The 19137-nt window shown below is 34.5% G+C and overlaps 2 protein-coding genes across 2 annotated transcripts in view; both read right to left on the reverse strand.

Annotated features, from left to right (window-relative positions):
- The window catches only part of LOC110027725 (uncharacterized membrane protein At1g06890), a 7529-nt gene extending 1384 nt beyond the window's left edge, over positions 1-6145 (reverse strand). The window contains exons 1-6 of the mRNA XM_020729262.1: positions 6044-6145; positions 5245-5406; positions 4169-4353; positions 4006-4073; positions 3128-3260; positions 2596-2757 (exon numbers count right to left, since the gene is read on the reverse strand). Of these exons, the coding sequence (XP_020584921.1) occupies positions 2596-2757; positions 3128-3260; positions 4006-4073; positions 4169-4353; positions 5245-5365 (669 nt within the window). The 5' untranslated portion in view covers positions 5366-5406; positions 6044-6145. The remainder of the gene's footprint in view (positions 1-2595; positions 2758-3127; positions 3261-4005; positions 4074-4168; positions 4354-5244; positions 5407-6043) is intronic.
- A 6114-nt stretch (positions 6146-12259) lies between these two features.
- Positions 12260-19137, reverse strand: part of LOC110027688 — a 35534-nt gene continuing 28656 nt past the window's right edge. Inside the window, exons 2-3 of the mRNA XM_020729205.1 lie at positions 12903-14791; positions 12260-12503 (exon numbers count right to left, since the gene is read on the reverse strand). Coding sequence (XP_020584864.1) covers positions 12494-12503; positions 12903-14791 — 1899 coding nt within the window. The 3' untranslated portion in view covers positions 12260-12493. The remainder of the gene's footprint in view (positions 12504-12902; positions 14792-19137) is intronic.

Consider the following 19137-nt stretch of genomic DNA (forward strand, 5'->3'; position numbering starts at 1 on the left):
TTATGCTCCTCAAGCAGGTTTAGATACAGGGTCTAAAGATAAATTTTAGAATGACTTAGAAGACTTAATACAAATGATACCTCTTGAAAAAAAAAATTTATTGGAGGAGATTTAAATGGACATGTCGGTAGAATGATAGAAGAATTCAGAAATGCTCTTGATGGCTACGGTTTTGGAGTAATTAATGAAGAATGTGGAGCTATTTTAGATTTTGCTTTAGCGTATGATTTTGTTATTACTAATACTTTATTCAAGAAAAGAGATGAGCATCTTATTACTTATAAGAGTGGATCTAATAAAACACAAATTGATTATTTTCTTATGAGAAGAAGAGATCGTCGCGATTGTAAAAATTGTAAGGTCATTTCAAATGAAAATTTAAGTATCTAACATCGTTTATTAGTTTTAGATTTTAAGATTAATAGTTGAAAGATGAAATAAATATAATAAAATATTGTCATAAAATTAGATTCGGGCACTTAAACGACACAAATAAAATTATTTTTATAAGTAAACTTCAAAATCTTATGATTTGGAATGTTCATGAAGTTAATACTATGTAGGTTAAAAAAAACGAGTCTTATTAAGCAAATTACAAAAAAATATGTTGGGAGAATTAATAAAAAATATTTATGAATAAAAGTAATTGATGATGGAATAATAATGTGAAAAAAATATAAAAAAAAACATGTTTTGTATAAAAATTGATTTGGATGCAAAAATTAAGAGAGTTGAAAAAATATAAGGGTATTAGAAATTAAAGAAGGCGAAAGATATATGTATAAATTAACCCAATAAATGATAAGAAAAGTAAATATTATATTAAGAATGAAAATCAAAGTGTTTTTTCAGATGATTTTGATAAAATTTTTAATGAAGATTATGAAGATACAATTGACTTTAGTGATCCTAATATCGTAAATAATAATAAATCTTTTTTTTTCTAACGCATATTAGTATAACGAAAGTTGAATAGATTTTAAAGAAAATGAAATGTTAAAAAGTAGTTGAAATTAATAGTATTCTAATAGAAGTGTGAAAATAATTAAAAAAAATATATTATGAATAATAATAAAACGCTTCATTTTACCGTCGCATTAGTAAAAAAGAAGTTGATGAGACTTTGAAGAAAACAAAGCGTGGAAAGTCTGTAGGACTTGATGATATCTCAATTGAAGTGTGGAAATATTTGGGAGATTTGGGAGTTTCTTGGCTTACTAAACTCTTTAATATTACTTTAAAAACTAAAAAGATGCCCGAAGAGTGGAGGAAGAGTATTTTGGTCCCCATTTTTAAGAATAAAGGGGATGCACAGGAGTGTGTAAATTATAGAGGAATTAAGTTAATGTGTCATACTTTAAAGTTATGAGAAAGGGCAATTGAACATATGTTAAGACGCATCACAAAGATTTCTCATAATCAATTTGAATTTATGTCGGGCAGGTCTACTATGAAAGCTATACATTTATTGAGAGGTTTGATGGAGAAGTTCAGAGATAATAAGAAGAAACTACATTTGATTTTTATTGATTTAGAAAAAGCTTACGATAAGGTTCCAAGAGAGATCCTTTGGAGAGTTCTCGAGAAGAAATGTGTTGATATGACTTATATTCAAGTCATTAAAGATATGTATACTAGAGCTGTTACTTGTGTTCAAACTGAAGGAGGATTGAGGATGTACGTTGGTGTATGCTTTTTGCTGATGATATTCTTCTCGTGGATAAAACGAGAGAAAAAGCCCAGGAAAAACTTGAATTATGGAGGTCTACATTGGAGTCTAAAGGCCTTCGGTTAAGTAGAACTAAAACTGAATACATGGAATGTAATTTTAGTAGTAATAGCTCTAGTGACAAAAGTGTGACTTTGGGTGATCAAATTATTAAAAAGTGTGAACGATTTAGATATCTTGGGTCTGTTGTTCAAAGCGATGGTGATATAGATGGGGATGTTAATAGTAGAATTCAAGTTGGTTGGTTGAAGTAGAGGAATGCTTCGGGACTTTTGTGTGATAGAAAAGTACCGCTTAGACTGAAAGGAAAATTTTATAAGACGGTGGTGAGACATGCAATGCTCTATGGCGTTGAATGTTGGCCTTTAAAATAAAAGCATAATAATAAGTTAAGTGTTGCCGAGATAAGAATGATTAGGTGGATGAGTGGCTTTACACTAAGAGACAAAATGCGAAATGAATATATTCGTGATAGGTTTGGTGTAGCTCATGTGGCGGACAAAATTAGAGAAAGTTGTCTTAGATGGTTTGGTCACATTAAACATTGGCCATCTGATGATCCGATTAGGAGAGTAGATGTTTTAGATTCGACTTGTGTTAAGAAAGGCAGATGTAGACCTAGGAAGACTTGGGCTTATTGTAGTAAAAATGATCTTAATTTACTAGAACTAAATGAAAATATGACACTAAATAGGATGCAGTGGAGAAAAAGGATTCATGCAGCCGACCCCACGTAGTGGGATTAAGGCTTTGTTGTTGTTGTTGTTGTTGTTGTTGTTGTTTGTTCAGTTGCTAGAAGGTTATAAATATAAGTTTGTTTAGCAGAAAATAAAAATATAAAAAGCTGAGGTTAGCAAAACTTGTACCACGACTACTGGGGAGTAACTGAAGGCAAAAACATTCTTCTTGGTGAGACACTTGTCTACAAAGGGGCCAGTGGCAAACAGTATAGCTGCTTGGTAAGGTGAGGACTGATAAAGCAGTTGGGTTGATGAAACCTTCAGTTTCTTCTGTATTGTGTTTGTCATCTTTGAATCATGTTAAAGGTAAAAAACATGCTGCAAAATCCTTCAAAACAAAATAATCAAATCATTATTGCTTTCTTATTTTAAAGGGCATTTACATACATGGCACACAATTCTCATGTATTTATGTATCTCTCACTTAAACATTTGTATTTACACACATAGCACACAAATCGTTAATATCACGTAAAAAATAGCATTATTATCACTTTTTAAAAGTGAAATACAACTTTGCATGCATAGGTTTAAAGCACAAAAGTGCAATGTATGTAAATGTGAAAGTTTAAGTGTGAGATATATAAATAAGTAAGAATTGTGTGATTCAAATGTAAAATTCTCTATTTTAAAATGTGACAAAGACGACAAAGGATACAATTTGACCGATGCAAGTCGTTGCAATTGCGAGGAGAGACAAGATGGAGCCAAGGAGATTTAGCTTAAGGTCAGTTATGGAAGCAATACCAACCCCAAGGAGAAGGATGATAAGGGATAACTTTATGCTCCGGCTACAAGCAAAATCATAAAGTGAGCACCATTAAAACTTTCACTTAGGAGTGTGCAAACTTTTAATTTGAATATATTGACTCGCAAATCAGTCAAACCGAATGAAACTGATATCCGAAACCAAAAAACTGAACCATCTAAACTTTTACTGAATGAAATCAAAATCCAAAATAAAAAAAACTGAACCAACTAAACTTTTGTTAAAACTGATCTAAAAAGAACTGAAATGTAATTCAGTTTAATCAGTTCGACTAGGAGCAAACCAAAACTGAGCATCTGGTACTATTTCAAACTGAAAGAATTAAGATGTAAGGTTCTATTTCAAATTTAAAATTTTGTTTCTCTTTTTTATATCATCATCTTTTTAAAATTATAAATTTCATACTAAACTAAAATAAATATATTATATGCTCAATTTACTTTTTTTTCAAATGAATTTAATTTTCTAATCCTAATATTACTTGGTTTTTTGTTTTCTTTAATTTAATCAATATTAGAACTGACAAAAAACCAAAACCCAAAAACTGAATATTTAAATTTTGGAAAGAAAAAATTGAACTGTTAATTTAAAACCCAACCAAATCAATCAAATGAGCTCAGTTCGCTTCAGTTTGAAGTTTTGACCAAACAATACACCCGTCCATGACGCAGTATGAAGGCTTGTGTGCCACTTAAAATGGTTTTTGGGCTTTTAAAAAACAAGCATTAAATATTGTGTTAATGAACACAGGGCTTTATCAGGGTCACCTGAACTTCTTGTTGAGGAAAACTGTTTCCAACATGACAGTGAAAGGAATGATGGCCAGCTTCGTCATCTGCAGAAAAATCGCACAACAGTTCATGTAGATAAACATTGGAGAAGAAACTTAGAAAGCAGGGTCATTTGATCATCATTGGTGGTTGGCCAAACCTGGTAGAAACCAATAGAATTGAAGCCGAGGCTGAGGTTGAGGAGGCCAATGGAGGTGCCGTTAAGGAAGCCGAAGAGGACGATCGTACGGCCGTCAATGGCCTTCGGGTCGAAAAATCGTAGCCTTTGTGCCAAATGGAGCGTGCAAAATGTCACCATTAAGTGCCAACTTGTCAAGGTTGTTGCTATTGAATCCACACACCAAATAGTTTCTCAGATGAAAAAACAAAATCTCAAGCTGTGTAAGTGGACAAACTAGAATTTAAGAGGAGCGGTGTCGAAATTAAAAATTAAGTGATGGCAAGTATTTAATTTTAAGGTTTTCATCTCCTTAAGAGAGTTTTAGAACTATTATAAATATTATTATCAAATAAAAAAAATAGTTAATATTAAATTATTATTAAATATTTAAGTTTATGAGGTAAAATTGTCAGTGTATTATATGATACGAAAGAGTTTAAAAAGCCTAAGCCCACAACATATAAATGTGTGTAAAATTATATGTTTTACTTTGAAAAAGTTAATATTTGTGGCATCTTTTATACAACGTAAAATATTAAGTGTTAGGCGACTAAATATTAAAATTAAGGTGTTGGATATATAAATATAAAAAAAATGTTTGGTTAGGTAATAAAATTACAACTCAAACCAAACAATTTGAAACAGATTGTAAACAGAATGGTTCCATTCAATGTTGAACCAAACCATAGCCGTCCTGAAGTACAATAGAGCAGGCCTAAATGCAAAACACTCTCCTAAAACCCATACGCATCTTAAAGGATTGTAAAGGCTTAATCAAAACATGTGCTTCTAAAATGAATTTGAGAACAACTTGAACCCAATCACTTTGTAACAATTAAGAGAATTAAAAAATTGAATATTTACATACATACCACTCAATTCCTACGTATTTACATATCTAGCATCTAAAATGTAAAGAGGTAAAGTATGAGTGTGAGATATGTAAAAACATAGGAAGTAGATGGTATGTATGTAAATGCCCCTAAGACAAAAGCAAATTACATGTTGATTCATCAATTTCCCAATAAATTACTTGTCTGGTGCGAGAGACAAACCAAAGGGAAAGCCGAGGGAGCTCATAAGCGCTTTGTTGCAGATAACGATAGCAACTGATGAAGCCACCGAGAGAGCCAGCGATCCAACCACGCCGAGCTGGAACCCCGATCCCTCGATCATCTTTCCCCTCTATTCTTCTCCTTAATTTTCCAATATAAAAACTGCAAATCGGCACCAACGCCATGAAAAAATTAACTTTCAAAGTCAAAATTAAATATCACTCACATTACTCCAGTATACCATAAAGAAACCGAGAGGTTTCACCCATTTTCCAGGACCACTAGTGCGGTGGTTGGCTGAAACCCCACAACAAATATGGTTATTTAAACATGGTTGGTGATGTAGTGTTCTACAGTAACTCAATTTATTAATCATTTGAAAAGTACAAAGCATTATTTAAGTTCTATGCATAACAATGCAGATCCAAATAAATGGAGTTATTACAATCTAGAGTTGTTGTATTAGGGTTTTTAAAGAAAAATACAAAATCAAAGATGGTCGATAGAAAGAAATCTACAAAAAACAGAGGAAGGAAAGAAAGATCTGTACAATAAAACAGGGTTAAATAGAGAAATGCGCTGATCAGTCAAGGGAAACATTAGCTAAGAATCATAAAACCATTTGACTGCTGCTCAGCACGAAATTTTCAAAAACAGAACTATATGAAAGGATTTTTTTACTAAATTCTGAAGCCCGGATTCAGTTCTATCTAGTTTTGAAAAGAAACAATCAAACCTACTCTTTAAGCAGAATTGCCAAAATCAAGAAAAAAAAATGTTGCCGTGAATTAAAGCCCACCTTGATCCTCCCCACGGAGCTCTTTGCCACCCTTGATCCACTACAAACTCTGAGAGAGGGGCCGGGAGCTCTTGTAGGAGAAGGGTTTGCGGCCATTTTATGTTCGATTTGGGAGGCGCGTAACAATTGAGGCAGAAGCATGTTACGGTGACGGAAAGCAGAAGAGACGGAATCTTGTGAATATTGTCAAAACATTCTTGTGTATCTCGTAAATTACATAAAAGGTAAACCTTTACCGGAAAATTTATTAAGGGTCATTTTCCGGCGCTTCTGTTTATATAAATTATATTTTGACAGTTTTACTGAAAAAATTATTGCTGAAATTTGTATTTTCTCACCGCTCATTGCTAGATATGATGGTAACTTTTTAGCTACAATCTGACTATATATATATATATTTAAACATTAGATCATTATTAAACTGCCCCAAACAGAACTTAAGTCTGCCGACTGTACTTTTCATGATAGTTAAGGTTCACGGCGGCGTGGTCTTATCCGAACCATTGTCCAAATGTGTGATCAGCCACATATAATAATTTTCCCTTTGGGAGCCCTTCTTAAGTTCTCCCTTGAAAAGAAAGTACCTTCAAATTGTAATTTTGAAGGGATTGATCAAATTTTAAGTTTAATTGTATCATTTTTCCTCTATGCTAAAGAAAATATGTTTATATTGCATATTTTTTAAAGTTGTGCTTTAGTATTGCTATGTTAAAAATTAGGGGTTAGTGTGTGTTACATATTTGGATTTTTTAATTGGAGAGAAGACTCTCTACTAACTCCTCCATGGACTTTACAAGTGTATCATAAATTCAATGGTAGTTGATGAGAGAGCTTAATCTTTTTAATTATAAATTACTAAATTCTTCAAAATATTGAAGAATTTATCAAAATTTAAATTCTGAACTAGTAGATTTTATAAGGAATCAATTATTTAATAAAATGACAAATGGCCTGCACAAAGACTATTTGATGTAACTTTGGCATCTCCATGTTTCATGTTATAATATATATGTCTTTATTAAGGGGTGTAATTGAATCAAATCGAGTTGAACCGGCTCAGCCTTGGCTTGATAAGCCGCTCCTGAGTTGAGCTCCATGAGCTAACAAGTCAATCTCAAGCCATCCAGGGGTCGACTTGCTAACAAAAATTAATATAAAATATACTTAAATACATTAAATTTAATACTTTACCTTTAAATTATTTGAATTATTTTAAAAGTAATATTTTAACTTTATATTAAGTGATTTCTTATTATTTATCTTATAATTGCTTAGTATGTCTATCATTTTATTATAATATTAACATGAATTAATATTATTTTCTCTTTTAAATAATAAACAAGTCAGCTCAAACTCATAGAATTAAACTCCAGCTCAAGCTCTAGCTCGAACTCGATTAATTAATCAAGCTTAAGCAGAGATGACTTGAGCTCAGTTCGACTCATTTATTGTACGATGTTCATGCTTTATTAGCTTATTATCATCTTTATTGTACAATGCTATTTTTCGCTTGTCAATTTTATTTGGTTCAACTAAATTGAGTAAAATAAAACATTAATTTAAACCTACTAAATGGCAATGAGATGCATTGTTTATACCATAATATACATTAATTATATATGAATTATTGTTGCATATTAGAATATTTGTAATAGTGGGAAGAGTAGTTTTAACATCATATTTATATGGACATCTAACATACATAGATAGAAGAGATAAAAAAAATTATTTAAAATACTCAACAAAAAAAACCACAAAGCTCGACCTAATTAAAATGATCCGCTATATAAATAAATTATAAAAATTTGCACCTTCTTCAATTAAAGAATACAATATTATTAATATGAGTAGAAACTCGCAAAACGGTGGTGGAGTATGGTGACAGTTAAATAGTAACAATTGATTGAAGATTGTTAGGTGATGTCGATTAAACAATGATGATAATTGGACGACAATGTGAGACGACAACAATCAAGTGATAGTGGTCAGGTGATGACAGTTGTTGGCGGTGACTGTTACTATCGATCTCAAATAGAGTTTTAAAGTTCTTTATATGTCCAACTTCGCTCAAAATTTAGCTTAAGACTCTCTTAATGTTTACAATGAGTCTATTTATAAGTTTTTTTACGTTACTAAACACTTCCATAAGCAGTATATGCTGATTTTTTTTTATCATAGATGATTCTTTAACCCTTTTTTAAGTTCATTAGCATTGAAAATTTATGGTCATAATCACTCTGTAATACTCTCATCGATATGTTTAACTATAAGCATGCAAGCTTAAAAAATTATTCGATCCTTCAATTAATATCACAAAATCTTTAATTACACTTTCAGTAATTTATTTGTGCTCATTTGGACTCAGATCAGAACACTCTTGCTATTGTTAAGCTCATTTCGTCCGACATTCATTTTGACTATGAGTTTCGACTAAGAATTTGAATGAAACCTCTTGAATCTAAATAAGTCATTTACATACATATGTAAAATTTAGCTAAGTAAATATGTAAGAATTGAGTGGCATGCATGTAAATCTTTCTAAAATAAATTCAATTTGTAGGGTTCACATGCAGTTCACACAATCTGAAAGTTGGCAGATAATTACATGCCACCATATATAAATAAAAATGGAAAAGCTTGTAACAATTCATTTCATTTGGGTTTGGAGAATATTTTCTTTTGATTCAAGTTTAGTTTGGAAGGTGGATTGGTTGGAATGGCTGAGAATGCAAGCAAAGCAATGTGCCACCAGCTACAGCACATGTTGTTTGTTGTTGCTGTTTGTTGCAGAGATTAGACCCACACAATAAAAGGAAAAGTCATGGTCAATGCAGGGAACTCTCTCATATAACATTGAATGAAAGTTGTGAGGCTTTATATGAAAATGAATACTAGTCTCATGTAAAAAATAAAATGGCTGAAATAAAGTTCTTTATGCAATATTAGTGATTTATGTCTAAGAGTTTGAACATATTAGTTTTTTTAACATCGATTATTATAGTATTGTTGGGTGTCGGAAAATTTGTGATGATAGATTGACAGATTAACATCTTAGTGACGTGCAAGATCTCGGTGCACACACGCATAGATAGTTGAAAAGTATCATGATGAGACACCGAGAGTTTTTTTTGTTATAAAACCTGATAAAGAAAAGTGATCCAATATGATATAGTAAGTACATGTGTTTATTCTTCTCCAAAATTATAGAAGAATAAATTACAAAGATGATAATCAAGCGTAGTATATAGTGATTTAATAATAATAGTCATAATTGTGAGTGTTGCAATAGTTGGAGATAATCACCCCAAAACTTTTTAAGGGGGATTGTTGTTCCGGATTATCACCCAATTAGGAGGAGAATCTTTAATTGGATAAAAAAATCTCACGATTATAAACTAGGTCACTTAGGTTTTGATTGTTACATAAATTGGGAGTGGTTAACTTTAAAAATACCCAAACATTTGAATGCTTCATGCTAGGCTTAAAATGAGTAAACTAAAGCTTTTTTTGTTTATTCTGGAAAGTTAAATAGTTCTCTATGGAATTCATACGCAAGCTCGCAAACCATACATTACTTGAAGGTCACATAAACTTATGTGATATTTGGTGCTTCACAACATTTTGGTTGTATCAGCCACAGAGGGCGTAGTTGAAAGTTGTAATAATAGTTGACTACATAGGGTGTAATTAACTACATAGGCCATATTTGTCAACTAAATATCATCAGTTGATCATAGAGGTCATAGTTGGTAGCTACAGTAGCTATTAATCATATAAGCCATAGTTTCCTAGTGCGTAGTTGCAGTAGTAGTCAGCTGCATGGGCTATAGTTGGTCACATAGTTGGTACAATAGCTTCAGTTGGTCACATAGGCCGCAGTGGAAAACTACAATGGTTTGTGGCTACAACCTTTTATTGAATTTACTATTTCAAACCAGAGATATTAATTATAAGTAAATGAGGTAAGGAGAAAATTTTAGAGGTCTGAAAAAAGTTATCGCATTATGAATATGGCAATCGAAAGCAGTTGTTGTTGCATCTTCATTGCAGTGGTGTTTTTCATGCCATATTAAAAATATGTCATTACACAATATTTGTGATACATCGTTAGCAAACAGATTTTGCCAACAACATTGAGCAGGAGGGTCTGATGTTGGTTGATGGCTATGAGAGTCGGAAGTTATTGTTTGGTTTTCAATCTTGAATAACACTAGAATTTGACTCCTCCTCCCCCTCAAAGTAAAGAGATTGAGTCTATTTATAGCCCTTGAAAGATGGGCTTTTTGATCATTTGATAAATAACTCTCATAATCACCCGATCAAATGACTCACATTAACTCTCCTTAATCATAGAGGTTTTTTTAATTATTTGAGTGACGGTGATCTTGTTTGTTGAATTCTTCTTATTGAGATGCTCGATTTAACTATAGGTATGTCAAATTTAGAGTTCATTTGATTTTCTAATTTGCTATTCAAAGCTTCCAAATATGGTTTAATGGCTTGATCCAGGCTTGATCGAACCCAAATTATACCAATTTTGGTATCACCGGGTTCTTCTTGTCGAGACAATCAGTTTTACTATAAGCTTGATGAAATCATAGCTCTAGATGACCTTTAATTTGAATCTAGAACATCCATTGCTCGAAAAATGCCATGAGATTCATGAAATATGATAAAAAAATTGTTGATAATTTATCAGTTGCTTCGGGTGATATTGTTCGTGTCTTCTGAAAAATATAGATATTCTAATTTTTTGTAGTTTGAGAAAATTTGAGTTGTTTTAATACTCTGAAATTTGGATAAGGTTGTCATTGTCATGATGAGCGGAAGTCTAAAAGTTGTGGTGTGGGGTTGTCAGTGGCGGTCAAACAGTATTATTGTTGTGGTGTTAGCGCTCGTAGGGATATTTTAAGCCTTTGGAGGAGCAGGTATGCATGCACGGGTGCGTATGTATATTCGTACAAGCAAAAGAGTATTCTTATGCATTAAACTTGCAATGGAATCCAAACGTGAGCACAAACGCAGTAGGAATGCAATGAAGGGACCAGCTGGTGCGCACGTGGACACAAGCGGGGGCACACAGAAGCAAGCAGGTGTGCGAAGGCGTGAGCTTGCGGGCACCAACTTGATCAGAAGAAATTTTTAAAATATTAAAATTTACATGCATACCACAATTCCTATGGATTTACATCTCTAAAAACTAGAATTTGCAGTCTACAATACACCACCTAAATATTTCCTATACTTTAAATGGTGAAATGCACCTTCTCATACATAAATGAGGTATTATATATGCAAAAATTAAAGTTTAGGTGTGAGCATGTAAATAAATATAAATAGAGTGGTAGTTATGTTCGATTGAATGCCATCATTTTTCACATAATTTACAAAAATAATCTAACAAATAGTTCTAAAGTAACTATATTATAAAGTTATAGTTTCTATGGAGACAAGGAGAAATTATTTGAATAAAGATTGAGTTCATTCAAATATATCCTTTTTAAATATAATTCCAATTCATAGTATTTTGCGAATGAGAAATTTACAAAAGTACCGCACAATTATTATGTAATTACATATCTAACAGCCAAAATTTGATATTTACACTTATAGCACTATGTCATGGTAACCATAGGCATGAGAAGGTGCATTTCGTTTTCAAATAGGCGGTGATTAGTATATTTTTTATTTGATGTTAAAGCTCTGAGTGGTACAAATGTTTAGATGTCAGATTATGTAAGTACATAAGATTTGCATGTTAGAAATGTAAATGCCCGTTTAAGAATTATTTCTAATAGCCCTCATCACTAAACTCAAAACACGATCATCTCCTATATGAATTGCATCTCTCTTTCATAAGAGGAAAGAGAACATATTACGCTTGGAGCACCGAATATGCAGACGACAGCATGAATTGCATCATGTCAATATAAGCAATGGTGCTGTGCAATCCACAAAATTATACGAACATCCACACAATGCTCATAATATTTTCTCCTTTCACAAGCCTTAAATTATAACAATCTCCTTCAAAAATTGTTCTTTGCAAGAGCTACATCATGTTGTGACAATTCAATAACAACCAATCATATAACTGATTTTATAATTCATCCATTTAAAAAAAAAAAAAACATTTTCTAATTTCAAGCAAAAAATAGGAGATTAAAGAAAAATGAGATTTAAATAATGTAGATATGATAAAGTTTGTGGGAACAATGTACCCAAATATTTCATATATTACAAGAACACCCCTTTTTAAAGGGAAAAAATCTAACAATGTCTTACATCAATAACCACAACAAAACAATTTAATGAATGAATAATGAAGCCCATAGTTAACAAAAACTAATCTTATTCATTTAGGAGAGTATACCCAGTGGCAGCGCTGGAGAAGAGAGCCTATGAAGCCCTCACCCACCATTGAATCTAGAAAATTCTGGATAATTATCTTTAAACTCCCCTACAATTTTGTATATTGCAAATCGATCATCTTCCCTAAAATATTTTTTTTTTTCAATTTCCAATTCTACCAATGTATATAACCCCCCTTCCATTGAATTATTTTATCTCCAAGTTCTCCTTAACCAATTTATCTCACACCACACAACACAAACAAAACTTTCATATTTACATGCATACCACACAATTCCTATATATTTACATATCTAACACCCAAAAATTTCATGGTTAATACATAACACTCAAAATTTTCACATCACATTAAAAAGCACATTTTCATGCATAAGCTTTTAATGCCGAGATGTTATAAATATAAATATCAAATTTTACGTGCTAGACATGTAAATGCATGAGAAGTGTTATGGTATGCAGGTAAATTTAGCAGAAATGCAGGTATTACCTGGAAGAAAAAGAATTGGTAGGCCGGATGACCGGCATTGGATGTCTCGGTGATAGCAGTAATGTCTGTGAACGATGAAGCATGTCCACCATTAATGGCGTCTGGTAGGAATGAGCAAGACCAGAACTATCAATGGAGGTTCCTCTAGTAGTTGCTCTCTGCCATGAATGTGAGCTCAGCCCCGAAAGCATATAAGCCCTTCCAGACTCTTCATACTTCTGCCGACTCTCCATCCTCTCCTGCATTTCCCTCAGCTCAGCATCCATGGAAACACACAGCCGATCCCCCGATCGTCCTACCGCCGACAATGAAAGTATGGAACGCTGAGATTCGAGAATCAAAACGGCTTCAGAAAGAGCGCCTCGCTCGGCCGCCACCCTCGCTTCCGCCATGGCCTTGGCCGCCTGGACTCGAATCCTCTCGCGCTCTACTTCGGCGGACATTACTCGTTCCGCCACATGTTCCGGCCTTCGGATTCCAACATCTTCGCCTTCCATATTCACCATTTCGTTCGACAAAGGATCTCTGTAGGAGCAATAGAACTTTAGCAGCACAGTTTCTTCAGCAGTGGCAGGTGGAACACTGACAGAAACAAGGAAATCCCTCTCTTCTTCGGCGTAGAGATCCCCAACGCTGATCAAACCGTTGGCTCCATCGAACACTTGGTTTGCATAACTTCCTGATTGAATCGACGTGAGGTGCACATCAGGGTTTACGCGCTCGATCTTGACAATCAATTCCTGCACCAGAACACTGAGAAGCCCACCAATGCACTGTGCGAAGGCATCCTGGATTGCGAGCTCAGATTCGATGAATGAGAAGGTACCGCCCGAAGTCTCTGAAATCGAGTGCATGGAGACAGAATCATGGTCCGCACCAAATCCAAACACGTGAATAGGAATCCGATGCCCGACGCCGGAAAGTATGGAGGACGGCACGAGAGATCGATAATCCGACGACAAGCGATTTACACGACCACCAGTCGAGGAAACTGTGTATGTATCTTGCCCATCTGAAAGAAGTATGATGCTGCACACAGGATTTTTCTCCTTCCTCTCTTCAATTACTTTGGCGCCTTTCCTCAAACCCTCAGCAATATTAGTTCCTCCGCTCGAAAACAGAGAATTTATAGCCTGCAACGCGTAGAGCCGGCCGGCCTCGGTCATACGGCGAAGAGGGAAGAGACGGCGAGCCGTGGAAGAAAAGGCAATGACAGAGAGTCGATCGGAAGGGCTGAGGTTCTGGATAACAAAGCCCATAGCACGCTTCAGTAGAGCGAGCTTTGTGCCGGCCATGCTGCCGCTGATATCAAGCACGGTGACGAGATCAACAGGCGCACGAGAAGGCAGTGATGCCGTCAGGCTCGAGTTCTGGAAGAAGGGGGTCCTTGAAACAGCACAAGGGGCCTTCAGGTGGATCAATATACAGAAGGATTCTTCGGAAGCCAATTTTGGTATGGCGCTGCACTCCGGGTATGCTTTAATATCAACTGTCCTGGTTGATCTATGTTCAGAATTCTTGACAGTTTCTGATAGAAACTCGACGGGTTCATCGTCGTCGTAATCATTGGGCTCGGAGATGGTGTAAGGAGAGGCCAGATGATGTTGCCTATTGAACGAACTTGCGCGCGCAGGCCTGCGCAGAGAACCATCTTCTTGCGGCCAAATAACAGGGTTAGATCTGGCTCTCCCACGAGGAAGATCCAACAATGGTGTTAGAAAAGGAAGCTCCTTCCATTTAGCTCTGCAAATAGGGCAAACACGATTTCCATGCTTGACGTTCGAAGCGATGCAGGCGAAATGGAAAACGTGGGAACATTCAGCAGTGAAGAGAGCACCACGGCCTGCTTTCATATTGCCCAAACATATAGCACATGTAGCGCATGTTCTCTGAAAGAATATAAGTTGAAGAGAAAAAATGAAGTTATGAAAGTACTCACAATTTCAAGTTCAGATAGGACCAAATAGTAAATGTACAAAGTAAATAAAATCCAGTTCAGACAGGACAAATAAGAGAGCTACATTGAAGGTGATTGATAAGCGAGATGACAATCAATCTCTGTAACTATTATTACAATGTTATTGCAACTGCTTTTACAACTAACAACTAATGTTGTGGTTATGCAATTAATATGTGCTACGGTTAATATACCTACTGCAACTAACCATTATAACAGTGGTCAAGCAATTATTGCTGCATGATGTTGCAAATACATATAAATTAAGGAGAATTCAAATGCAAATATGAGCTGAGAAACATCAATTTAGATGAATGAAAAGGCAAATACTGGTTGGGGGATATTGACTCACAGGAATCCAAATACAAATACAGTTTAGACCACACCACAGGTGCATACGAGCTGAGTTGAGTTCAAACCATCCTTAGTATGAGCTTGAGCACTCGAGCTAAAATGTTTAACGAAAATACTCTTTATCCTTAATCACGTTCACCACTCGGCTTAAGAGACTCTTAAAGAGCTCAAGTGATGTTCCTAGTAATCACTGACTAGTTGTTTATTAGAGACAAATATCTTGGCAATTTCCTTTTTCAATTCGCGATCAAGTTGATGATGTTGTGGCTGATCCTAGAGAGAGTCATATTACATTCTAACCTTGATGACATTGAAGTTACACATATTCTTAATTATTGAATGTCAATGCTACCACTAATTTTGAAGCCAAAGTTGCTAAGGTTTTGATATATCCTGATTATACTCATTTGTATTTATGTGACTATTGGTGAGTTCCAGTATTAATACTAGCATATTTGACTATATTAATCCTTATGTGTATCTGAAAGATTCTTCTTTTAAACCTAATGTCAATGCAACATCATGCTTAGCATCACTTGCTAGAAACGGGTGATAATCATCAGCAAAGCTTGTGAACTTCTTAGCGATTTATGTGACTAGCAAATTTATTAAAGAAAATATCTTAAACTCGACGAATGACATTATTGTGCCCAATGGGAGGCGCATAAACACATGAGACACTTTAAAGAGTTGTTGATATCAAGTAATGAGTGGCTGATTCAAAATAAATCACATGATTAGTTGGGTCGATTTTTCCATAGTAAGACTTGGGTGGAGAATTCAAAATTTTGTACGGCTTTGCTTCTTAAATTTTTTTGAAGAAGGAATTAATTAATTAACTATGATTTTTGTTTCTTGACACGTCAAGGAGGAGTTTTGAACTCTGCTATTATCTGGATGATAAGTTTCGTCCAGTACTAGCGTTGAGGTTTATGCACTTGTGCTTGCGGGCATCTTTGAATTATTGAATCTGAAGATTCTTTGAGTATCTCCACTCTTATGGTGCTTTTGGGAGTATGCTCTTTTTAATTTTAGGCATCAATTCATACTCAGTGTACCTTTCATGATGTTAGATCCAAATATATCCATGGTGATGCTAGGCCGCTGCTAAATAGACTAGCGAGGTTTTGCAAGATGGAAAATTAAGAAAAAATTGGGAAAGAAGTGAGAGAGAGAAGGGGTTTGGGCGCAGGTTGTTGGGTGAGGTGGGGTGGGTGGGAAGCAGGTGGCATGTATTTCTAGAAAAGGTTCTAAGATTTATGTTGGCAACCAAAAAAAATTGAAGAAATCTCCAGTGCAAAAAAAATATCATTTTGACCTAATATTCATAGGGATGAGAACGCTGCAAGGAAAATTGACCTTATAAAAAAAACATGAAAAATTATTATAAATATATGAACATAATGATCAAAATTCTAATGAGTAAACATGCAACTGCCTTGGCAAACTGATGGGAGTTACTGACTAAACAAGTGGGTCTCCGACATTAGTGGGATGTAGGCAAGTAGCTCTTGAAAGTGGGCAAGTGAACTTTAAGGCTGAGTATATTCTGGCAAGTCCGCTATGATTCTAGACAAGTGCACCATGATCTTTGGTGAATCTACCATTTCAAATTTCTAAGTCTCGCCAAACAACCTTGTGTTAAACTATTCTCGCCTAGATAAGCTCTGGGTATACTTGGATATACAGATAAAGTGAGTCTAGATCGTAATTGACATAACCTTTATGTGTACACATACACAAGCAATTAAGTAAATTGGAATGTAGGAAATGGTATTTTTTCTATGAAAAATCCAACAAGAAAAAAACCATGATACCTTACCTTGTTGAACAATTTCTATTCATATGAAAAAAGAAACAAGGAACAATTTTGCCAGTATGATTTGAAAAATACAATGCAAAAATATGTGTTGTCTAAAATGATATAAGAGCATCAAATGGAGATGATAAAGCACTAATCTAATGAGAGATAATTATGGCATAGGTTTTGAAGGAGAAAATTGTGGAACAAACATCAAGAAAGATGGATGTTGTGCAATCGCGGTGAAGAGGCAGCAACACAAGCCTATAAAAAGACAATCGAAGCTCAATCCTACTAAAGGAAGATGATTATGGCGTAGTTTTAGTAAAATACTTGACAATACTAACGTAGCACAAGTCACACAAGAGATTATTATAATGAATTTCATGCTAGAGAAACTATGACGCATGTCTTGTAGAAGACAACTATAGTGCGGGCCTAGTTGGAGACAACTAAAGTGATGGTTTTACGGGAGACAATTAGGGCAACACAAGCATTGAAGGATATGAGTATGGTCTAGCACATGCCTTCAGAATGATGGTTGCAGTGCAAGCTTTGTAATAGATGGATGCACATGAATTGAGGGAAATATCAAAAGCACGATTCTTACTGGAGACAAGGGGCATATGAGATTATAATGTAGCATTTGGGAGAGATGATCTACGGAGACAAGGGGCATATGAGATTATAATGTAGCATTTGGGAGAGATGATCTACGTGCAGTTTTTATACGAGAAGACTGTCACAACCCAACTCGACGAGACCCATTATATTGAGGCGGGTCATCTCGTGTTGAGATCATGACAGAGAAATTATTACCCAAGATCTATTTGGAAGGAATCTTTCATTTTTTTTCTTCAAGTTTCTCACATAGAGTCGCTAATATCATCAATGTTGTAAAATAAATATACCTAAAATTCATTCAGATCACATAGATATACAACAATCATGATTTAATTTCTCTATCAAACAATACCATGACTATCAAAATAATTATCAAAGATACTAACATACAAAAAATCAGGCTCTCAAAAGTAATATAAAAGTCTCTGCTCAACTTGAATCTTACCCTTCCCTGAAAGAACACATGTGAGAAAAGCAGGAATGAGCAACCACAACTCAGTAGGCTACTCAAAATCTAATGCAGTTTTCATGTATTTGATGTAAATAAATCAAACAAGCTAAAATATCATGTCTAGTATCTATTACAGTGTCAATACAAGAAATTATAACTACAGTAGACATATGTTAAATAACAATAAAAGCAACATGATATCATAATTACAAGAAAATAACATAAAAATCAAATTCAATTCTTCATTTGAATTACTTTAATATTTTTTCACTTCGCCTCCTTATACCTCCACTTCCATTCATTCATATTTTTCCTATGCCCCTTATAGTTGCACTTCCACTCATACCTCCACTTGTTCACATCTGTTCAGACGTACTAAATGCATAGATGGATAACTACATAAGTGCATAATCACTCATAAATCCACTTGATTGCACATAACATACATCCGCCAATCATAACTAACTGCAACTCCCCAATTTTTATCATTTTTAGAATATATTTCGATATAAAAGCATATAAATGATAAAAATTTTGACATATCAAATTTCATAACATGTTGTAGACCGTGGTACATACTATTCGACACAAATAATTATTTGTAGGGGACATAAATATACACACATCGCCAAGCAAAATTTGTAAAACCACTTACCTAAAATGTCCAGAATAATATTTCGAGTGTTTCTTACTCTATAGCAAATTCGTTAGGTTCAATACACGCCTGTTGACCTCATTTTAGTGAGGTCTTAGTCTTCTACTCTTAGAACCTAGGATCTAGCTTTAGGAGTTCTTATTGACAATCCTAGCGGACTAGCAATGGAGCCCACCTCCCGTAGAACTTCAAGCCACTTCTTGACTCATTTTTGTGAAGAACTCGCATGAGTGGTTCCGAGCACTCAACTTCTAGTTGTAAGGGCTAAGGACCAACATGTAGAGGGCCCGAAATTGAGTTCCTATAGGATCAACAGCCTTAGGTGAACCCTTTGTGACTCGATTACTCGCGAACGCCGCTTTTCACGCACTCCCTGCACCACACACAATTTTG

Source organism: Phalaenopsis equestris, unplaced genomic scaffold (assembly GCF_001263595.1).
Source record: "Phalaenopsis equestris unplaced genomic scaffold, ASM126359v1 Scaffold000436, whole genome shotgun sequence".
Lineage (NCBI taxonomy): Eukaryota > Viridiplantae > Streptophyta > Magnoliopsida > Asparagales > Orchidaceae > Phalaenopsis > Phalaenopsis equestris.